The sequence below is a fragment of the Enhydra lutris genome, unplaced genomic scaffold, assembly GCF_002288905.1.
Source record: "Enhydra lutris kenyoni isolate GAN:26980312 unplaced genomic scaffold, ASM228890v2 scaffoldscaffold13, whole genome shotgun sequence".
Taxonomy (NCBI): domain Eukaryota; kingdom Metazoa; phylum Chordata; class Mammalia; order Carnivora; family Mustelidae; genus Enhydra; species Enhydra lutris.
Genome location: NW_019154097.1, coordinates 7,296,935 through 7,313,283, shown reverse-complemented (window position 1 = coordinate 7,313,283; position 16,349 = coordinate 7,296,935). Strand labels below are relative to the sequence as shown.

Here is a 16,349-nt window from a genome sequence, read left to right as displayed (position 1 = left end):
TAAAAGCCAAAGAAAAAGAAAACATAACACCAAAACTTAGGGGATGCGGCAAAAGCAATGTGATGGCCTGAAGCTGGGGCTCAGCTAATGTTTGGAGATGGTAACCCTGGGCAGGAGTGCAGCAGAATGGCAGCCATGGCCCAGAGGCAGCCATGGCCTGGAGGTTCGCCCTCTGCCACCCCAGGACAAGACAGGAGCCAGGCTGGTCTGGAGGTCACGGCGATGCACTGAGGCCAACTTTTCCTGTCTGGCTTACACAGAAGGAAAGTGGGCCCAGGAAAATGACCTGACTTGCTCAGCACACCCAGCTTATGGAAAGAGAAATACAAAAGTTCAAAACCGGGGCAGGGAGTACACAGGAAGGCCACCGGTGGGAGGGAGGTGGTGTGCTGGAGGAATGGAGAGAGCTGAGACTGCAGAAGCAGAAGGGGCAGGGCAGTGGCCAGAGCTCGTGGCCCTCTCCTAGGCACTGCTCAGTAGTAGCACTGCAGAGAGCTGCTCTAGGCCAGGTGCCCTGGGAGGGGTTTACACACAGCCGCTCGCCTAATCCTCACCAGAGTCCTGGGGCAGGCTCTATTATTTCCATGGTTTAGATGAAGAAGCTGAGGCACAGAGAGGTTAAGCAACTTGCCGTAGGTCCCCCAGCCAGCAGTGGCTGAAGCAGGATGGGACTTGCAGTCCCCAGCAAGAACCCACAATGCCCCAGCCCACCTCTCCCCTCTTTCTTTGGAATCTACCTGCAGCCCTGGGCCTGGCTGTCCAGCCTGGAGCTGCTTGTGCTTTGCTATAAACCCTTGGGTTTGGGGCCCATCTCCTTCCCCTTAGGTGATGGGCTGGGGGTGGGAACGGGGTGGGAGATGCCGCTGGAGAAGGGCTTTGCTGCCTGCAGCTGCTCAGGCCTCGTGGGGGGCGGGGGGGGGGGGCCAAGCAGATGGCCTGACAGCCACTCCCCGCCCTCCACAGTGTGCCTACCTTCAAGCCAAGAACTGCCAGGTGGAGAGCAAGTACCTGGCCGGGCTGCGGAGGCTGCAGGAGGCCGCGGGGGGCAAGTGCGCCGAGCTGCTCAGGCAGCTCATCCAGGAGGCGCTGCAGTGCGAAGCCAGGGAGGCCTCGGCCGAAGGCGTGGAGCTGAGCCCCGTCAGGTGAGCCCGGCAGCCAGCGAGGGCGGCTCTTGGTCTACGTGACCTGAGGGGCCCCCGCCCTGGTGCTGGCTCCTGCTGATCACATACAAGCCCTGCACTCCCCTTACTTTCTCGTATCTTCAGATAAACAAGCATGCTCTTGGCATGAGCCCCATATTACAGTTGGGGTGATGCAGGCTCAGAGGAGGCCACCCCTTGCCCAAGGCCACACAGCCTGTTTGTGCGGCTGACTTGGGTCTACCCCTGAGAGCACCATTTTTTCTGCTTCCCCAGGCTGCCTCCCTGAGGTGCCTGTCAGAGAGGGGAGGAGGGAGACCAGCCCACTGCCTTCCCTGAGCCAGGTCCTTGCTGAGCACGTGAGCAGGGGCAGTTAAATATAACAGAAGGGGCTGTGGGTGGGATCCAAGGGCCCCCGGAGGCTGCGTGGCCCAGGGGAAGGAGCCCAGGCTTTGGAGCCAGACCGGGCTCTCTCATGATGTGATCTTGGACAAGTCACTTTACCTTTCTGGGCCACATATTCAGCCTCCATCAGATGTGGGCTAAGATCCCCGCTTTGCAGGATCGGATTTGATGAGACAGCACATGCAGAGCACACAGTGAGGGCAAAGAACTGTGAACTCAGCGAAAGGCCATCTGGAATGGACCCCCAGTTCTCCCATCTTGCTTGTCACTGCCGCTGCCTGTTCCCCATCCATCGTACTCTCTGTGAATGTGGGATTCTGTATTGGCAGTGCCAGACTCCTTGAGCCTAAGGCCTCATGGAGTAATAAGAGGGTCCTTTATATTTGCACAGATGCACTTACTATGCTCTTACTGTGCACCAGGCACTGTCTAGGCCCCGAGCATTTTACAACAGAAGATATCAACGGGTCTTCATGAGGCAGAGCAGGAATTCTTCTACTCATTGTAAAGATGAGCAAACTGAAGCTCAGAGAACTGAAGTGACCCGCCCAAAGCTGCATGGCTAAGCCACCGTGAAACCCAGGCAGGAAGCTTGCCTGGGGTCCCCCCTTGGGCCCCCCTTGTCCTGCCCCTTGTCCAGGAAAGGGCTCTGCAAGGTGCTGCTAACATAGGCTTTTGCTGGCAGTGAGTATGATGAGTATGGCTTCCTGACGGTGCCCAACTACGAGATGGAAGACCTGAAGCTGCTGGCCAAGATCCAGGCGCTGGAGGTGCACTCCCACTACCTGCTGGCCCATGAGGCCGTGGAGCGGCCGCTGCGGGAGCGCTGGGCTGCCCTGGGTGATCTTGCTCCCTCGGCCGAGCTCAAGCAGCTGCTGCGGGCAGGTGTGCCCCGAGAGCACCGGCCGCGTGTCTGGAAGTGGCTGGTCCACCTCCGCGTCCGGCATCTGCAGAGCCCCGGCCGCTACCAGGCGCTACTGAGCCAGGGCCAGGTCCGCAAGCACCCTGCCGCCCGCCAGATCGAGCTGGACCTGAACCGGACCTTCCCCAACAACAAGCACTTCACCTGTCCCACCTCCAGCTTCCCCGACAAGCTACGCCGGGTGCTGCTGGCCTTCTCCTGGCAGAACCCCACCATCGGCTACTGCCAGGGCCTAAACAGGTGAGCATTAAAGCCCTAGGGAGGGCACAAGGTTCTTTACAGTACCCCTCTGTCTCTTTGAAGCCTCCCAAGAACCTGGAGAGGTGAGTCCAGGAGGCTTGATTCCTACCATACAGATGGGGACAACATGGACATGTTCAAGATGGAGGGGCTCCTCATGCCTTGCTCTCTCCTTTGGCTCGTGTTCAGGGTGGTGCCACTCATACAGGACAGCCTTGTGAACGGTCCCCTGGAATTCTGTAGTGCACAGCTCAGCTCACATAGTGCAGAACTGTCTGGGTCAAGGATCATTTACTTTAAACAAAACCCATTTGAGGGAGCCCAAGAAAAAGAGAATTGGTAAATGTCACAGCAGAAGTTCATAAAAGCCGGGAAAAGAAAATAGAGGACAACAGGGCACCTGGGTGGCTCAGTCATTAAGCGTCTGCCCTCAGCTCAGGTCATGATCCCAGCGTCCTGTGATGGAGCCCCACGTCACGCTCCCTGCTCAGTGAAGGGCCTGCTTCTCCCATTCCCACTCCCCCTGCTTGTGTTTCCTCTCCCTGTCAAATAAATAAAATCTTAAAAAAAAAAAAAAAAGAAAGAAAGAAAGAAAGAAAGGCAGTAGAGGACAAGACCAGATGGTCATTAGAAACCAAGGCATCTCCTCTCTCCTGCAGGCCACAGCACTACACAACCCCAGGGGTGCTGTGGGGACAAGTTCCCCAGGCTGTGCAGCACTACAGTCCTGCTCTGTAGCCCCTACATGGGGCTGCTTCATCTCTGGCCTCACTTGCTCTACATGTCTGCTTCCTTTTCTCAGACCAGCCTCTGTCTGCCATTCTTTGGACATTTAGGGCCCCTCGAGGCTGTCAGAATGGAGACCTCAGCCCCAGAGTCTGGAGCCTTTTCAGCAAATCTTCCCACTGGTCAATACTCTCGTGTTCCAGGCCGAAATTCCCAAAGGAAGGAATGTGATTGACCCAGCCTGGATTCATTTCTGCTTCTGGTCCAACAGTAGGATGGAAGGGTTTGGGAGTGGAGGTGGGGTGGGGTCACCTGCTAGGGCTGCCCCCTCCAGTACTTCAGGACTCTCATGGATGCCCCCCAGCTGTCTTGATAGGGATTACATAATTTCAGATATTCTCTAAAGCAAGTTTTGACTCAGTTCAATTTAAACATGCATATACTCAAGTGAAATTTACATAAGACATTCTGCCCCCACCCCCAGAGGCGGTGTGTGACATTTATTTAACACAGAATAAACATTCAGAGAGTCCCTGCTCAAATTTGAATGATTCCTAAGGGTAGAGATTTTCGAGCCTGATTTCCAGCATAAATTGGGTGAAATTGAGCATATATACATGTTCAGTTACTGGAAATTCAGAGTTAAGGCACAGCACAGCTAATCTAAGCTGGAGGGTTAGAAGGAAATCCTGTAGCGGGAAGGGTCTTGAGATGAACCTCCCAGAAGAAAAGAAGCTTCTCCCTGTGTGGAAAAAGGCAGCATGAAGGCTATGGAGGGGCATGTAGGAAAAACAGATGGAGGTGGGGTGACACCCAGGATTATTTCTTTAACTGTTTCTCTGAATGCTTTTTTTAACTGATAATTGATGTTTAGGCAAATATTCATATTATTGCTTAAAATCGAAAGTTACTTATAATGGGAGGAGCCCCTTCACCCGTGGAGAGTGGAGCCCTTTAAACCCCACCCTGCGGGCGGGCCCCTTTCACTTGTCTGAGAGCCGCCATCTAGTGGCAGCCGGTAGGACAGCGTGCATGGTGTCCCATAAGACCCTGCAACAAATCAGCCTGTTTCTTTCTTTTTTTAAGATTTTATTTATTTGTCAGAGAGAGAGAGAGAGCACAAGCAGGCAGAGTGGCAGGCAGAGGCAGAGGGAGAAGCAGGCTCCCTGCTGAGCAAGGAACCCGATGTGGGACTCGATCCCAGGAGTCTGGGATCATGACCTGAGCCAAAGACAGCTCACTTAGCCTACTGAGCCACCCAGGCGTCCCCAGCCTGTTTAGTTCTATTTTATTTTATTTTATTTTATTTTATTTTATTTTGTCTTTCAAATCATCCTGTTTATAGGGTGACAGATATCATAGTAATGATACAGTGCTAATTTAGGGCAAAAACTTTAAAGCCAATTCTCTTTAAAATATAAGTGGAGTGCGTTAGAAATAGCTGTTTCTTTCCCACATCACCACATTACCTCCTTTGCAGACCGACTTGAGCCTGGATGCCTTAGGTTGGAGCCTGGATGCCTTAGGTTGGAGTCTGGCTGCAGCCCTGAGCAGTTGGTAGGCCCTGGTTGGTACCAGCAGCCTCTCTCTACTGACCTTTCAATGTGTGCAGAAGTCTGTGCTGGTGTCTGCATCCAGCTCCTGGACTGAGCACGTCCCAAGGCTCCAGTGGGATGGGGTGGGGTGGGGAAAACACCAGGCTGGACTTGGGGAGCCCTGGGTTCTATCTCCACTCTGCTAAACTGACCCTGTGACCCCGAGCAAGTGAGTTCTACTTTCCAGGACTCAGTCTTCCTATCTGCAGTAAGTTTATCTAGACCGAGGATGACCAGCAGGAAGCACCTGCCTGGAGCCCTGTCTTGTGAGTTTCTGAGGCAGCCTCCAGAGTCAGGGGAAAGAGCACAATGATTAGTTACGTCTTCCCTGGACATAGACAAGAGAGAGTGGTGGCTAGTGTTTCACACATTTGCTATCCTGGAACTAAATGACCTCAGAAGACCCCCTTCCCCAACTTTGAGAGGGGAGAGCTCCCTGTTGCCCAAAAAACCTGTGACTCTTCCTTTCCTCCACTCAGCTCAGACTCAGGAGGGTTTGTACAGATATTTTAGCCAGAGTGGAAAGAAATTTCCTCCCAATGTACTGGGGAGAGAAAAGGGGTTTCTTTTTCCTTTGGAGAATTGACCCTGTTTCTTTAAACAGTGTGAAACTCAGAACTGAGATTGGAGATCATGAATCCAGTCTAGTAAGAGTCCAGAGAAGGAAAACTAGCTGGACAATGAAATGTGTTCTTTAAGCCCAGCAAGAGTGTGAGGCTTCACACTACTATAAGGTGGCATCTCCCTAAGGGTGTTCAGTGGGTACACTGTACAAAAGGGGCTCCCTAGCTCTACTGGACAGCCTTGGGTTAGAGTCACATAGGGTTTTGTCACTGCAGAATTTCTCAGAGGCTTTTAGGAAGATGTTGTATATCATCAGCCTCTAAAAGGGGGCTAGAGTACGTAGCATTTCCCAAACATTTTTTGAATTTGGGACCTTGTGTTCACCTAGCATCTTGAGAGACCACTGTATCTTGGGAAATGTATTTCTGGATTGACTGTGGGTGAGACCTGCCAGGAAAGATGGGAGAAGTAGAGAAAACAATACTTCCTCTAGACCGACATCCCTGCTCAGCCCTGTGGGTTTCTTACTTTCTTACCATGATCTCAATAGAGCCTTGTGATAACTTTGGGGGGAGTTCAGGAAGCAAAGGAGAGAAAGAATTCTGTGTATTGAGCTTCTGCTATATGCCAGATCGTTAGCAAGGCACTGTAAATCTGCCTTCTCGCTCCAAATGCCACACAGCCCTGGGAGGTAGAGATTGTTAATCCTACTTCACAGATGATGAAAATAAGGCTCAGAGAGGTTAACACACTTGTCAAGGTCTCAAAGCCTGTGGCTATTAAATGAGGACAGCTCACATTCATAAAGCACTCATTAGTGTCGGTTCTTAAGCAGGGCAGTTATCTCGTGCTAACTTCATTCATCCTCATAACAGTCCCGTGATTATTATGAGGAGGTTGAGCCTCAGAGAAGTTTAGGAACTTGCCCAGGATCACCCAGCCAGGAAACAGCAGAGCCAGAATTCATACCTAGGTAATGGGACTCCAGAACCCTTCCTTAGAGACTCAGATCCCCCCATTGCTCCGGAAACCCCCTCTGTAGTCCTCCCCCAAAGCACATTCATCTCACCCCAGGTGCCGGAACAATAGCCTGGTTAGGGAGTTGGGTTGGACCAGAGGTCTACCTCTGCCACCCTCTGCCTAGCTGCTGCTTCTACACATCACCCCAGGCCTCCTTTCCTCCCATTCCAGACTGGCGGCCATTGCTCTGCTCGTCCTGGAGGAGGAGGAGAGTGCCTTCTGGTGTCTGGTGGCCATTGTGGAGACCATCATGCCGGCTGATTACTACAGCAAGACACTGACGTCATCCCAGGTGAGCAGGGCAGGGATGGCCAGGACTTAGAGGCCACATGGGTTGGTGCCCCTGGAGTAGTTCCTTCAAGCCAGTGAATCTCAGAAGAGTCAGGAAGCTCGTAGGCCTCCATTTCTCCCTCTGCTCAAGGGGCCAGTAACCTCTCCCCCAGACCTGTGGGCAGTTCGGGTGAGCTGGCGGGCTTTAGACTTGTGGGGGCCCTGCCCACGGTGTAGATTGTTGTTATTCCAGTGGTGACACTAGGTCGTGAGAAATGGTTTGGGGGGGTTGTGTTTTTGTTTTGTTCTTTTCAGAAATGGTTTCTTGGCGGGGGGAGGAGAAGACAATCTAGAATCTCTTGCTTTTTGCCAGTAAAGAATTTCAAAACCGAGGTCAGGTGGGTGGAAGTGGGGCTCAGGGTGGGAGGTGGGGACGAGTCTTTGCACACGCTCGTCACAGCCTCCCAAGAAGCACGGCTGCCTCCATCCTCGCTGCCCTCTCACTCTGAGCCCCAGCCAGCCCTAGAGTCAGGTGCAGCTAGATCCAGAGCCCACCCCTCCCCTGGCCAACTGCATGGCCTTGTGGCCTCCCCGCTCTGAACCCCCAGTTTGTCTGTTTTGGGGTGGGAGTACTTCTTCTTGGGCTTGTTGACAGGTGTAAATGTGAAACCATTTCCGATCTCCCATATCCTCTCTCACTTCACCCCTCACCCGGGCCCTGGTGCTCCCACGCTGTCTCCTTTATGCAGACGTGCCATGCAGAGGGGACTTTCTCACTTCCCACCCCGAACCTACCAAGTCACTTCCTGCCCACCCACCCTGTTCCTCTCCTGTTATGATCGCCCAACACTGATTGCCCCTGTGGGACACCCACCTGGGCAGGAAGGTCAGCGGACACGTGGGTGACCAGTGTGAAGGAGGAAGGTCAGGGCCGGAGATCGAGACTGAGGAGTTGCCAGGGAATAGGTGATGAAACAGAAAGGGAGGCCCAACCTCATGGTGGCTCAAGGGGTGGCCCATTTCCCTGAGAATGACGAAGCTGAAGTCCCCTTCAAGCACACTGCTCTGCCATCACTCACATACTGCTTTCAGCCCCCCGCTCAGGGTCACAGGACAGCTGTACCACCTCTGCCACTGTGGCCGTGGTTCAGGCTGGAAGAAGCAGAGGGTGCGAGGCGGGCGTGGGCTCCACTTCCCACAGCTCTCCCGCCTGGCAGGTGCTGCTTACACCTTATTGGTCAGAACTATGTCACATGGCACCTCTCACTGCAAGGCAGGCTGGGAAATGTTCCATATTTTATGGTCATGCTTTAATATCTCCAAAATTGAGGTGTGTTGTATAACCAGTGTGGTGGTGTGGGGTTGTTGGAGAGTTTTTTCCTCATTTTTTTGTGTAGAAAACTTTGTACAAAAAAATAGAGAAAATCATATATGAACCTCCGTGTATCTATCACCCAGTTTGAATAATTATCAACCCAGGCACCCAACTGCTGTTCCATCTCTACTCCCACCCACTCCTCCTGCTTTGGTGATCTTGAAATAAATCCCAGACATCACGTCAGTAAATCTGTGACTCCTTCGGCAGGTTCTGTGACATCTTAGGGTCAGTGAATCACCCTCGGTCTTGAGCTGGGTACAGTGCACAGCTTTTATGTCAGGCCCAAAATGAAGGTACAGAAGGGGCCATGGTGTCAGCCGATACAAGTCTGAACTCCTGCTTGGCTTCGGGTTCAGGAGGGTAAATGGGCCAAAACACCACTAAGAACTTAGCCCACAGAGACCTCCAGCCCAGAGCCCAATGCTCCAGCCCAGAAGACTGCCAGCCTGTGCTGGGAGCAGCAGGGGGCTGTGTCGTTGTGCCTGTCTCCTGGCCATGGGAGGCCCCAGCTCCTCTAGGCACTCTGTGCTGCCTGGGGCTGAGGGTTGTGGGGTCCGGGGCGGTGGTGGGAGTTGGGGGACATAACTCCAGGACTGAGTGGGAAGGCCAGGCAGGGAGGGAGGCAGCCCCTTCTCTAGGATGGCCCCGACAAGCCCTCTCTCTCTGGCTCCCAGGTGGACCAGCGGGTGCTCCAGGACCTCCTCTTGGAGAAGCTGCCCAGGCTGATGGCTCACCTGGGGCAGCACCGCGTGGATCTCTCCTTCCTCACCTTCAACTGGTTCCTCGTGGTCTTTGCAGACAGTCTCATCAGCAACATCCTTCTCCGGGTCTGGGACGCCTTCCTATATGAGGGCACCAAGGTGGGGCCCTGCCGGGGTCAGCAGGACAGTCCTGAGCAAAGCCCTGCAGCCCTCTGGGTCTCCCCTCCGCCCCGGAGAATGGGAAGACAGCCCTCCCCTGGCAGGGCTGTTGAGGGCCTCTGGGGGAGCGTGGCTTTGTAAACTAAAGTGCTTTGCACCGAAGGAGAAGGGGTGGTTCTGCCTCTGAAGATGTGTCTTAAAGTTGGGGGAATTTCCTTTCCCTAGGGAAGAGGCATGGCCATGATCCAGGAGGCCCATCCCTATTCTCTCCGCTGCCTATCCAGTCACCCGGGCCTCTCCTTCTCTTCCTCCTGTTTGGACTGAGCCCCCTATTGGGAGTCTGACATGTGGGTAGGGTCCCAGCTTTGCCTCTTACTTTCTAGGAGACCCTGGGCAGGCCTCCCTGTGACCACCCCAGTTTCCCCATGGTGGTTGATAACGTACTGCAGTGTACAGAGCACCTTCAGATCTGTTACTCTGTTTGACTCCTGGTTTACTCTGTTTGACCCCATGTAAAGACAGTATTTCCCCCATTAGGTCCAACAGGGTAGCACCTCAACCAAGGCCCTGCGACAAGGCAGGACAGAGCCAGGACTCAATCCCCATGCCCAGGTTCCACACTGCACTGTCTGCCCCTGCCCCTCAGCCACCCCGCACCCAAGCTTTCAACCTCTGGGTATGGGGGTTTTCCTCCCCCTGGGGATTACCTGCCCTGGCCCCACGACTCGTGCCCCACCTGAACCCCCACTTTGCCCCCCAGGTGATATTCCGCTATGCCTTGGCCATTTTCAAGTACAATGAGGAGGAGATCCTGAGACTGCAAGATGCCCTGGAGATCTACCAGTACCTGCGCTTCTTCACCAAGACCATTTGCAACAGCCAGTGAGAGCCCACTTCCGCCCCGGCCCTGCCTACCCAGCACTCCCACCACCCACACGCACCCCAGGACCCATAGCCGAGGGTAGGCAGGTGTTCGCTGAATGGAGATTTGTTAGTGATACTGATTCTCCGTTACAGCTTAGAAACCTTTAGGGACAGCCCACTGCCCTGTGGTCTGTCCGCCCTTTACCATGGCATTCAAGCCTCTAGGCAGTTTCATTTCTTTCCCACCTTTCCCTGCCAAACAATTATTTGAGTTCCTGGCTCGACACCGGCCTCTGGGATTTTGGCCTTGCACTTTCTTCTACTTAGAACACCTCCCTGTCACCTCTACCGCTGCCAGGCCAACTCCTACTCGTTCTTTAAAACTCCACTCACATGTCACCTCTTCCAAGAAGACTTCCCTGATAAACCTTTTTTTACTGAGTTAGAACTCCCATAGCCCTAAGCTTCTTCCTGCCTCAGTACACATCACTTTGGGTGGGAGTTGTCTTCTTATTCACTATTTTCTTCCTGGAAGGTGAGCCTCAGCCACATGGACAGAACGAATGGCAGGGTGCCCGGGAAGGCCCAGTGAATGCAGACTCAGTGGGGCCCTGGCTTTGGACTAACTGTGCTCTCCCCCCAGGAAGCTGATGCACATCGCCTTCAACGACATGAACCCTTTCCCTATGAAGCAGCTGCGGCAGCTGCGGATGGCCCACCGGGAGCGGCTAGAGGCTGAGCTGCGAGAGCTGGAACAGCTGAAGGCCGAGTACTTGGAGACTCGGAATTCCCAAGGCCCAGCGGTGCCAGAGGGTTGCACCAGTGAGGACGAGGGGGAGGGGGAGGCCTGACTTGGCCACCTGCCCTTTCCAAAGCCCTTTCTCCCCTTTGGCTGTCAGGCCCCAAGGAGAATGGCCATGGAACAGGGGTCTGGCCCATGAGCCCCAGCACTATGTGACACTGGGCAAGTCCCTTCCCCTCTCTCAGCCTTAGTCTCCTCATCAGAACATTGTCTGCTGTGAAGCCATTGGTTGGGACTCATGAGCACATACCCAGGGACGCCACCCCTTTCTCTCTTCTTCCACAGAGCACTTTAGCACACAGACAAGCAAGAATGCTGTCTTATAGGGTAACCTGGACATTCTCTAAGTTTTATCTATATAAAACAATGCAAATGTTGGAAATAGTTGACAAGCTTTGGAATTTGAATGATTCCTAGTCACCAGCCCCTCCTGGGTAGGCCCAGAGCCCCAGGGTGTCCCATCACTAGGGCCTTCCCAGCCTGGGACATCCCTGGGTTCTGTTTCTGTGGGTGTCTCTGCAGGGCCCGCCCCCTCCTGGTTTCCTGAGGAGCAAGGGCCCTGTGCATTTCAGGGGTGTCCTCCTGGGCCATGGCACCTCTCCAGTGCTGGTTCTGCTTGTGTCCCAGGCCCAGCTCCCGTCCACTGAAGCCCGTTTCCTGAGCCTTGCACCTATGCACTCCTTTCCATTCACAGCCCGTTTTGGGAAGAGGGGTTCTGAGGGAAAAACTCCTGCCCACACCAAGAGGAACTTGGTGTGGGGGTTGGGTAGAGAGCCCTGGGTCAGGTGCCAGACACCTGATCTCCCTCTGCCAGCTTCACGGGCCCAGGCAAGAAGAGTCCCCTCCTCTCTGAAAAGTGAGTGGCTTGAGGGTGAGGAAAAGGTGGTGAGAGGGACAGAGCTACAGCCTGTCGCCAAGTCTGGACCGGCTCTTTTGGCACCCACTGTGTGCAGGAACTCGGTTTCAGTTCTTCTGGGCTCTTCTGGATCCTTCCTCAGCAGTTGGAGGCCTCCCCGTTCCCCTCAAGGCAGGGGTCAAGGCTGCACAAGTGATTTTGGCTGCTCATTTCTCAGCGAACCCTTGGCTGAGGGTTGTCTTGTCTTCGGCAGGAAGGACTAGGGCTGGGGGATTCTGGCATGGGAACTTCCAGTTCTGATCTGAGGTTCCTGTCCAGGGCTGGGAAGGAGACCACACCTATTACTTGGAACTTTGAGGTGTTGGCGCACCAGACACCCAGTTCCCTGACACCGTGCCCCCACAGAGCTTGGGGGAAGAGACGTTCAGAGTTCTTTCCTCCCACATGATAGAGGCTGCTGGCTGGCCCCAGGGCCCCAGCTTTGCCGTGAGCACCCCACCTAGGGTCTTAACAGCCTTCCTCATTTTTCCTAAACTTTTACATCTGCTGAGATCCTTTTACCGCCAAATGGCATCTTGTGAAGTGTGAAGGCAGCCTGCGGGGGTCCTAGCTGCATCCCTAACAGGCTGGGTGCTGTACCCCTAAGGGCATTGCTGAGGAGACAAGGCCAGCCTTCCAGAGCTCCCAGGAGGGCTAAAGGACACAACGCTGGTGCCTGGCACAGAGTAAAGCACCACCACCAGCAGGGAGAAACGTCACCCAGACAGCTTTGAAAAGACCCAAGGCTCCAGGAAAGATGACCTTCAGGTTCTTCTGGTCCAGACTTGAAATTCAAATTCCCTCCTCAACAAAAAATAACCCCAGATCAGACAGGGCCTGTCAGATAAATGACACCCCCCTCTCCCCTTCCTATCTCTCCCCTGCTTCCTCTCCCTGTCCTGCCTCTTTCCTCTCCTTCCCTCTCCTCCTTCCCTCATCCTTCCCCTTCTTCTCCTGCTCATTCACACCACCCTTCCTTTCTCCCTGTTCCCCCTTCATCTCCCCTCCGAACCCCCAGGAAGAGAAGCAGCTCCGCCCACAGCTGGGTGCCTCCGCCTTGCCCCTCCCAGACTAGGGGAAGGGGTGGTGCTTTGCTGCTGACCCAGCCCTCAGCCCCCAGTAACCTCTGATTTGTACCTAAGTGGCTCTTAAAGAACGCTGGTGCCGTGTGCCCCACAGCCTGTGGGGGTGGGGGCATTCTGATACACCGGGGGCGGGTGGTGGGGGTGGTTGGAGACCACAGGACTGGCCCTGGTCCGGCTTCCTCCAGCCCTGAAATGAGATGCTTAGAGCTGGAGCCGGGAATCAGAACTGCCTGTCCTAGAGCACTGCTCACTCCAGGCTGCGCTCAGTTTAGAAACAAGACAGTGAAGCCTCAGGGAGGTTAACCAACTTGCCCAAAGTCACACAGCCAGCCACTGGTTAAGCCATGCTCAAGCCCTAGAGGTGCTAACTGTTAGACCACAGAGGGTTCATTCCAGCTCACCTCAGCTTCCTCTGGAGCCTACCCACCAAAGGATCCAGGGGGGAGGAGAACAGGCCTGGCCTCTAGCTTCCTGAGGGGTGTAGGGCCCCATGGGAGAGCTCCAGGCAAAGGAAAATGGAAGAAGCATCCACCTGACAGGGAGGCTGTCACAGCGACTGGTGGGGGTAGAGGCTGTCACAGCTCAAGAAGGTCTGTGGCTCCTGCTGCCTTCCCTTCCTCCCCCTTCTTCCCCAAGGGTGCTTGGGGCCCACCTGTGGTGTCAGATTCCTGGCCCTGCACCACAGCTGTTGCCCCCCATCCCCAGGGGCTGCGGCCTTCTAGAGCTGGAGGATCTGATTGCTCACAGCCCCACCCTCCTATCCCAGGGGATGGGACCTCTCAGCTCACAGCATCTCTCTCAGCCACTAGGGCCCCAGCAAGCTGCCATCCATGCTGCATTGGATAGGGGAGGGGACAGGAGTTGCCCAGGGAACCTCCCTGGGGCAATGTCCTCAAAAATAAAGGGACTCCTCAAAGGAGGAGGAAGGGCTTGAAGGGCACTTTGGAAGACGCCCCCACCTCCGCCTCAAAGTGGGAGGTGCACACTGACTTCTACAGAATGCCTGTACTCCACTAACATCCCCCTCTCTCAGAACCTCACCCCCCAGGCACTGCTGTGCCCTCATTTTTCGTTCAGCCTCCCAGAACACAGGCCATGGTGCCCAGAAAGCTCCATGTCGGGCAGGTAGGTGAAGAATTTGCCACCCTTCCTCACACACATTCTCGTCCTGCACATGGCATTGATTAGACAAAACTGGCCATGTGGACACATAGGGAAGGTAGGGGGTGGCCTGTCCCATTCAACCAACACCCAGTAGAAGATACTGGCAGATGGGCCCAGCTTTGAGGCCAAACCTATTGTGTGATTTTCTAACTAGGGGCTCCTGGGCAGGTCAACCCTGCTCTGGCCTCAAAATGTGTGCAATTCATAAGCTTGAGCGGGGAGGTAGCCCTCCTCAAAAGGACCGGGGTTAGGGGGATAAGAGGCAGGAGAACAAAGACACACACACACACACACACACACACACACACACACACGTGTGTGTGTGTGTGTGTGTACAGGCATGCACACATGCAGCATCCCCAGAAAGGGTCCTGGATTGTGTCTACTGCAGAGGCCTCCAGTGGCCTCCCAATAGTCCATATGCCTGTGGCCCCCAAAGGTCCCTGCCAGACTGGCCTTTCCCCCACACAGTCCCAGCCATCCACCACCATGGCACAGGGGAGAAGATGCAACTGTAAGGCTGGGAGGGCACGCCCACTGGGCATGTAGGAAGGCTTCCTGGGAAGGGGCGAACCTGGAAGAAGGATGCCTTGGTTCAGACAGATGGAGATGCTGTAGGAAGAGACTTCCTCGTAGAGCAGAGTTTGTGGGGGTTGGGGGGACGGACCTGAGATACTGGCCCAAGCCCTAGGTGAATTAGGACATTCAGATAGCTTAGCCTTGGAAAGGTGGTGGTGTCCACCCACCCTCAGGAGTAATTAAAAATAAAGGTGATATTGAGCCATTAAATATAAGGAACTCCCACAACATTCTGACTTCTCCGTATGCTTTTCTGAAACATGAAATACCCGACTCAGGCTGATACTTGAAGTTCGAATTCTGTCTGAGCGGGGAGGGCGGGGCTTTGAGGGCCACACACAGGAGGGATGGGGAGTGGGGAGGGAACTCGGTGGGGGGAGTGGCCCAGTGAACACTGAATAAGTTGCAGGATTTGACCCTGGTTATTCTTTCCAAAAAGATACTCAAGAGCCCCCCACTTACTTAGCCACTCTAAGTCTCAATATTCTTACCTGTAAAATGGGGGTAATAATAGCAGCTAAATAAAAGGGTCACTAGGATTAAATGAAATAATATACGTAAAGTACATAGTATGCTCTGTTACTCACTCAGAATTGAGCTGGCTACTGTTCTAGGTGCTCCGAGATACACAACTGAACAAAACAAAGAGCTCTTCTAAGAGGGGTGGTGTGATGAAGTGGCTCTGAGCTTGGGCTTGGGATCCGTGCTGCTTGGGGTGGATGACTAGCTGTGTGATCTCAAGCGAGGTGCTTAACCTGTGTCTCAGCTTTCTTATTTGTAAAATAGGTAATAGTGTAACCTGACAGGCTTATGTGACGGTAAAGTGAGGTAATGCTTTTACGGTGCCTAGAACAGTGCCTGGCTTAGTGAGTGTGAGGTGGCCGTTTATTATTAAAAGGCGGGATCTCCCCATCTCCCATTGCCTAGTGTGCTCAGGACCCTAGAGCCGGCGAGACCGGGCGGCAGCGCCCCCTCCTGGCTCCGGAGAGAACGGAGTCCCCCGGTTACTGAGCTGCCCTCCCTGCTCTGCTCCTCCCCGCCGACTGGGAAGCCTTGGAAATTTCTCTACCAGCCCGGGTTTACCAAGCGCCACTCCCGTGGCGGGCTCTGCGCGTGCACTTTGCCGGGCCGGTAGATTAAGTCGTCTCGTCTAATTCTCCAACACTCTCGGACGTGGAAACAGTTACTGTTTCCATTTGGTCAGGGGAGGAAGGGAGGCTCGGGAGGTCGAGTTCCTTGCCCCTCGGCACGCAGCGAGGGAGCGGCGGATTCGCTTCCCCCAGCCTCTGCTTGGGCGCCGGGCGGCCCGCCCCAATCACTGCGGCGTGTGCGCTGTGCGCGCCTGTTCTGTGCGCGTGCGCCCGCCCCAAGACCGGTCCCTGGGGGCCAGGAGCGCGGCCGCGAGGGTGGGAAAGGAGGGGTGCCCCTCGGCCCCGGGGCGCGCGGGCGGGGCTCGTGCCCGGCCCTAGCCCCGCCCATCGGCCCCGCCCTCCCGCCTGCGCGGGGAGGAGGTGGTAGAGCTGCGCGCGGGCACTCGGCGGGCGGTGAGGAGCGCGGAGCCGGAGCCGGACGCCCCCGCCGCCGCCGCCGCCGCCACCGCCACCTGCGCGGTCGTCATCAAGGTAGGGCGGCCCCGCGCCGCCAGCGGTGCCTGCCTTCCCGGTGCGCGCGGTGTGTGCGCGCAGCGCCTCCCGGCTGCAGCGCCCTGGGCGGGATGCAGGGCTCGGCGCGCCGCGGGGGACCCGGCGGGGCGCGGGGGGACGAGGCTTCCGTCACCCCCGCGTGACCTTACAAAGCACCGCTCCTCTCCAGGCCTCAGTTTCCTCACTGGGATAGCGGGC

At 55.2% G+C, this 16,349-nt stretch overlaps 1 protein-coding gene across 1 annotated transcript in view; it reads left to right on the top strand.

Annotated features, from left to right (window-relative positions):
- Positions 1–11,172, top strand: part of LOC111146088 (TBC1 domain family member 2) — a 51,157-nt gene extending 39,985 nt beyond the window's left edge. The window contains 6 exon segments of the mRNA XM_022501472.1: positions 964–1,142; positions 2,230–2,706; positions 6,783–6,903; positions 8,934–9,119; positions 9,880–10,001; positions 10,627–11,172. Coding sequence (XP_022357180.1) covers positions 964–1,142; positions 2,230–2,706; positions 6,783–6,903; positions 8,934–9,119; positions 9,880–10,001; positions 10,627–10,834 — 1,293 coding nt within the window. The 3' untranslated portion in view covers positions 10,835–11,172.
- Positions 11,173–16,349: the final 5,177 nt, after the last annotated feature.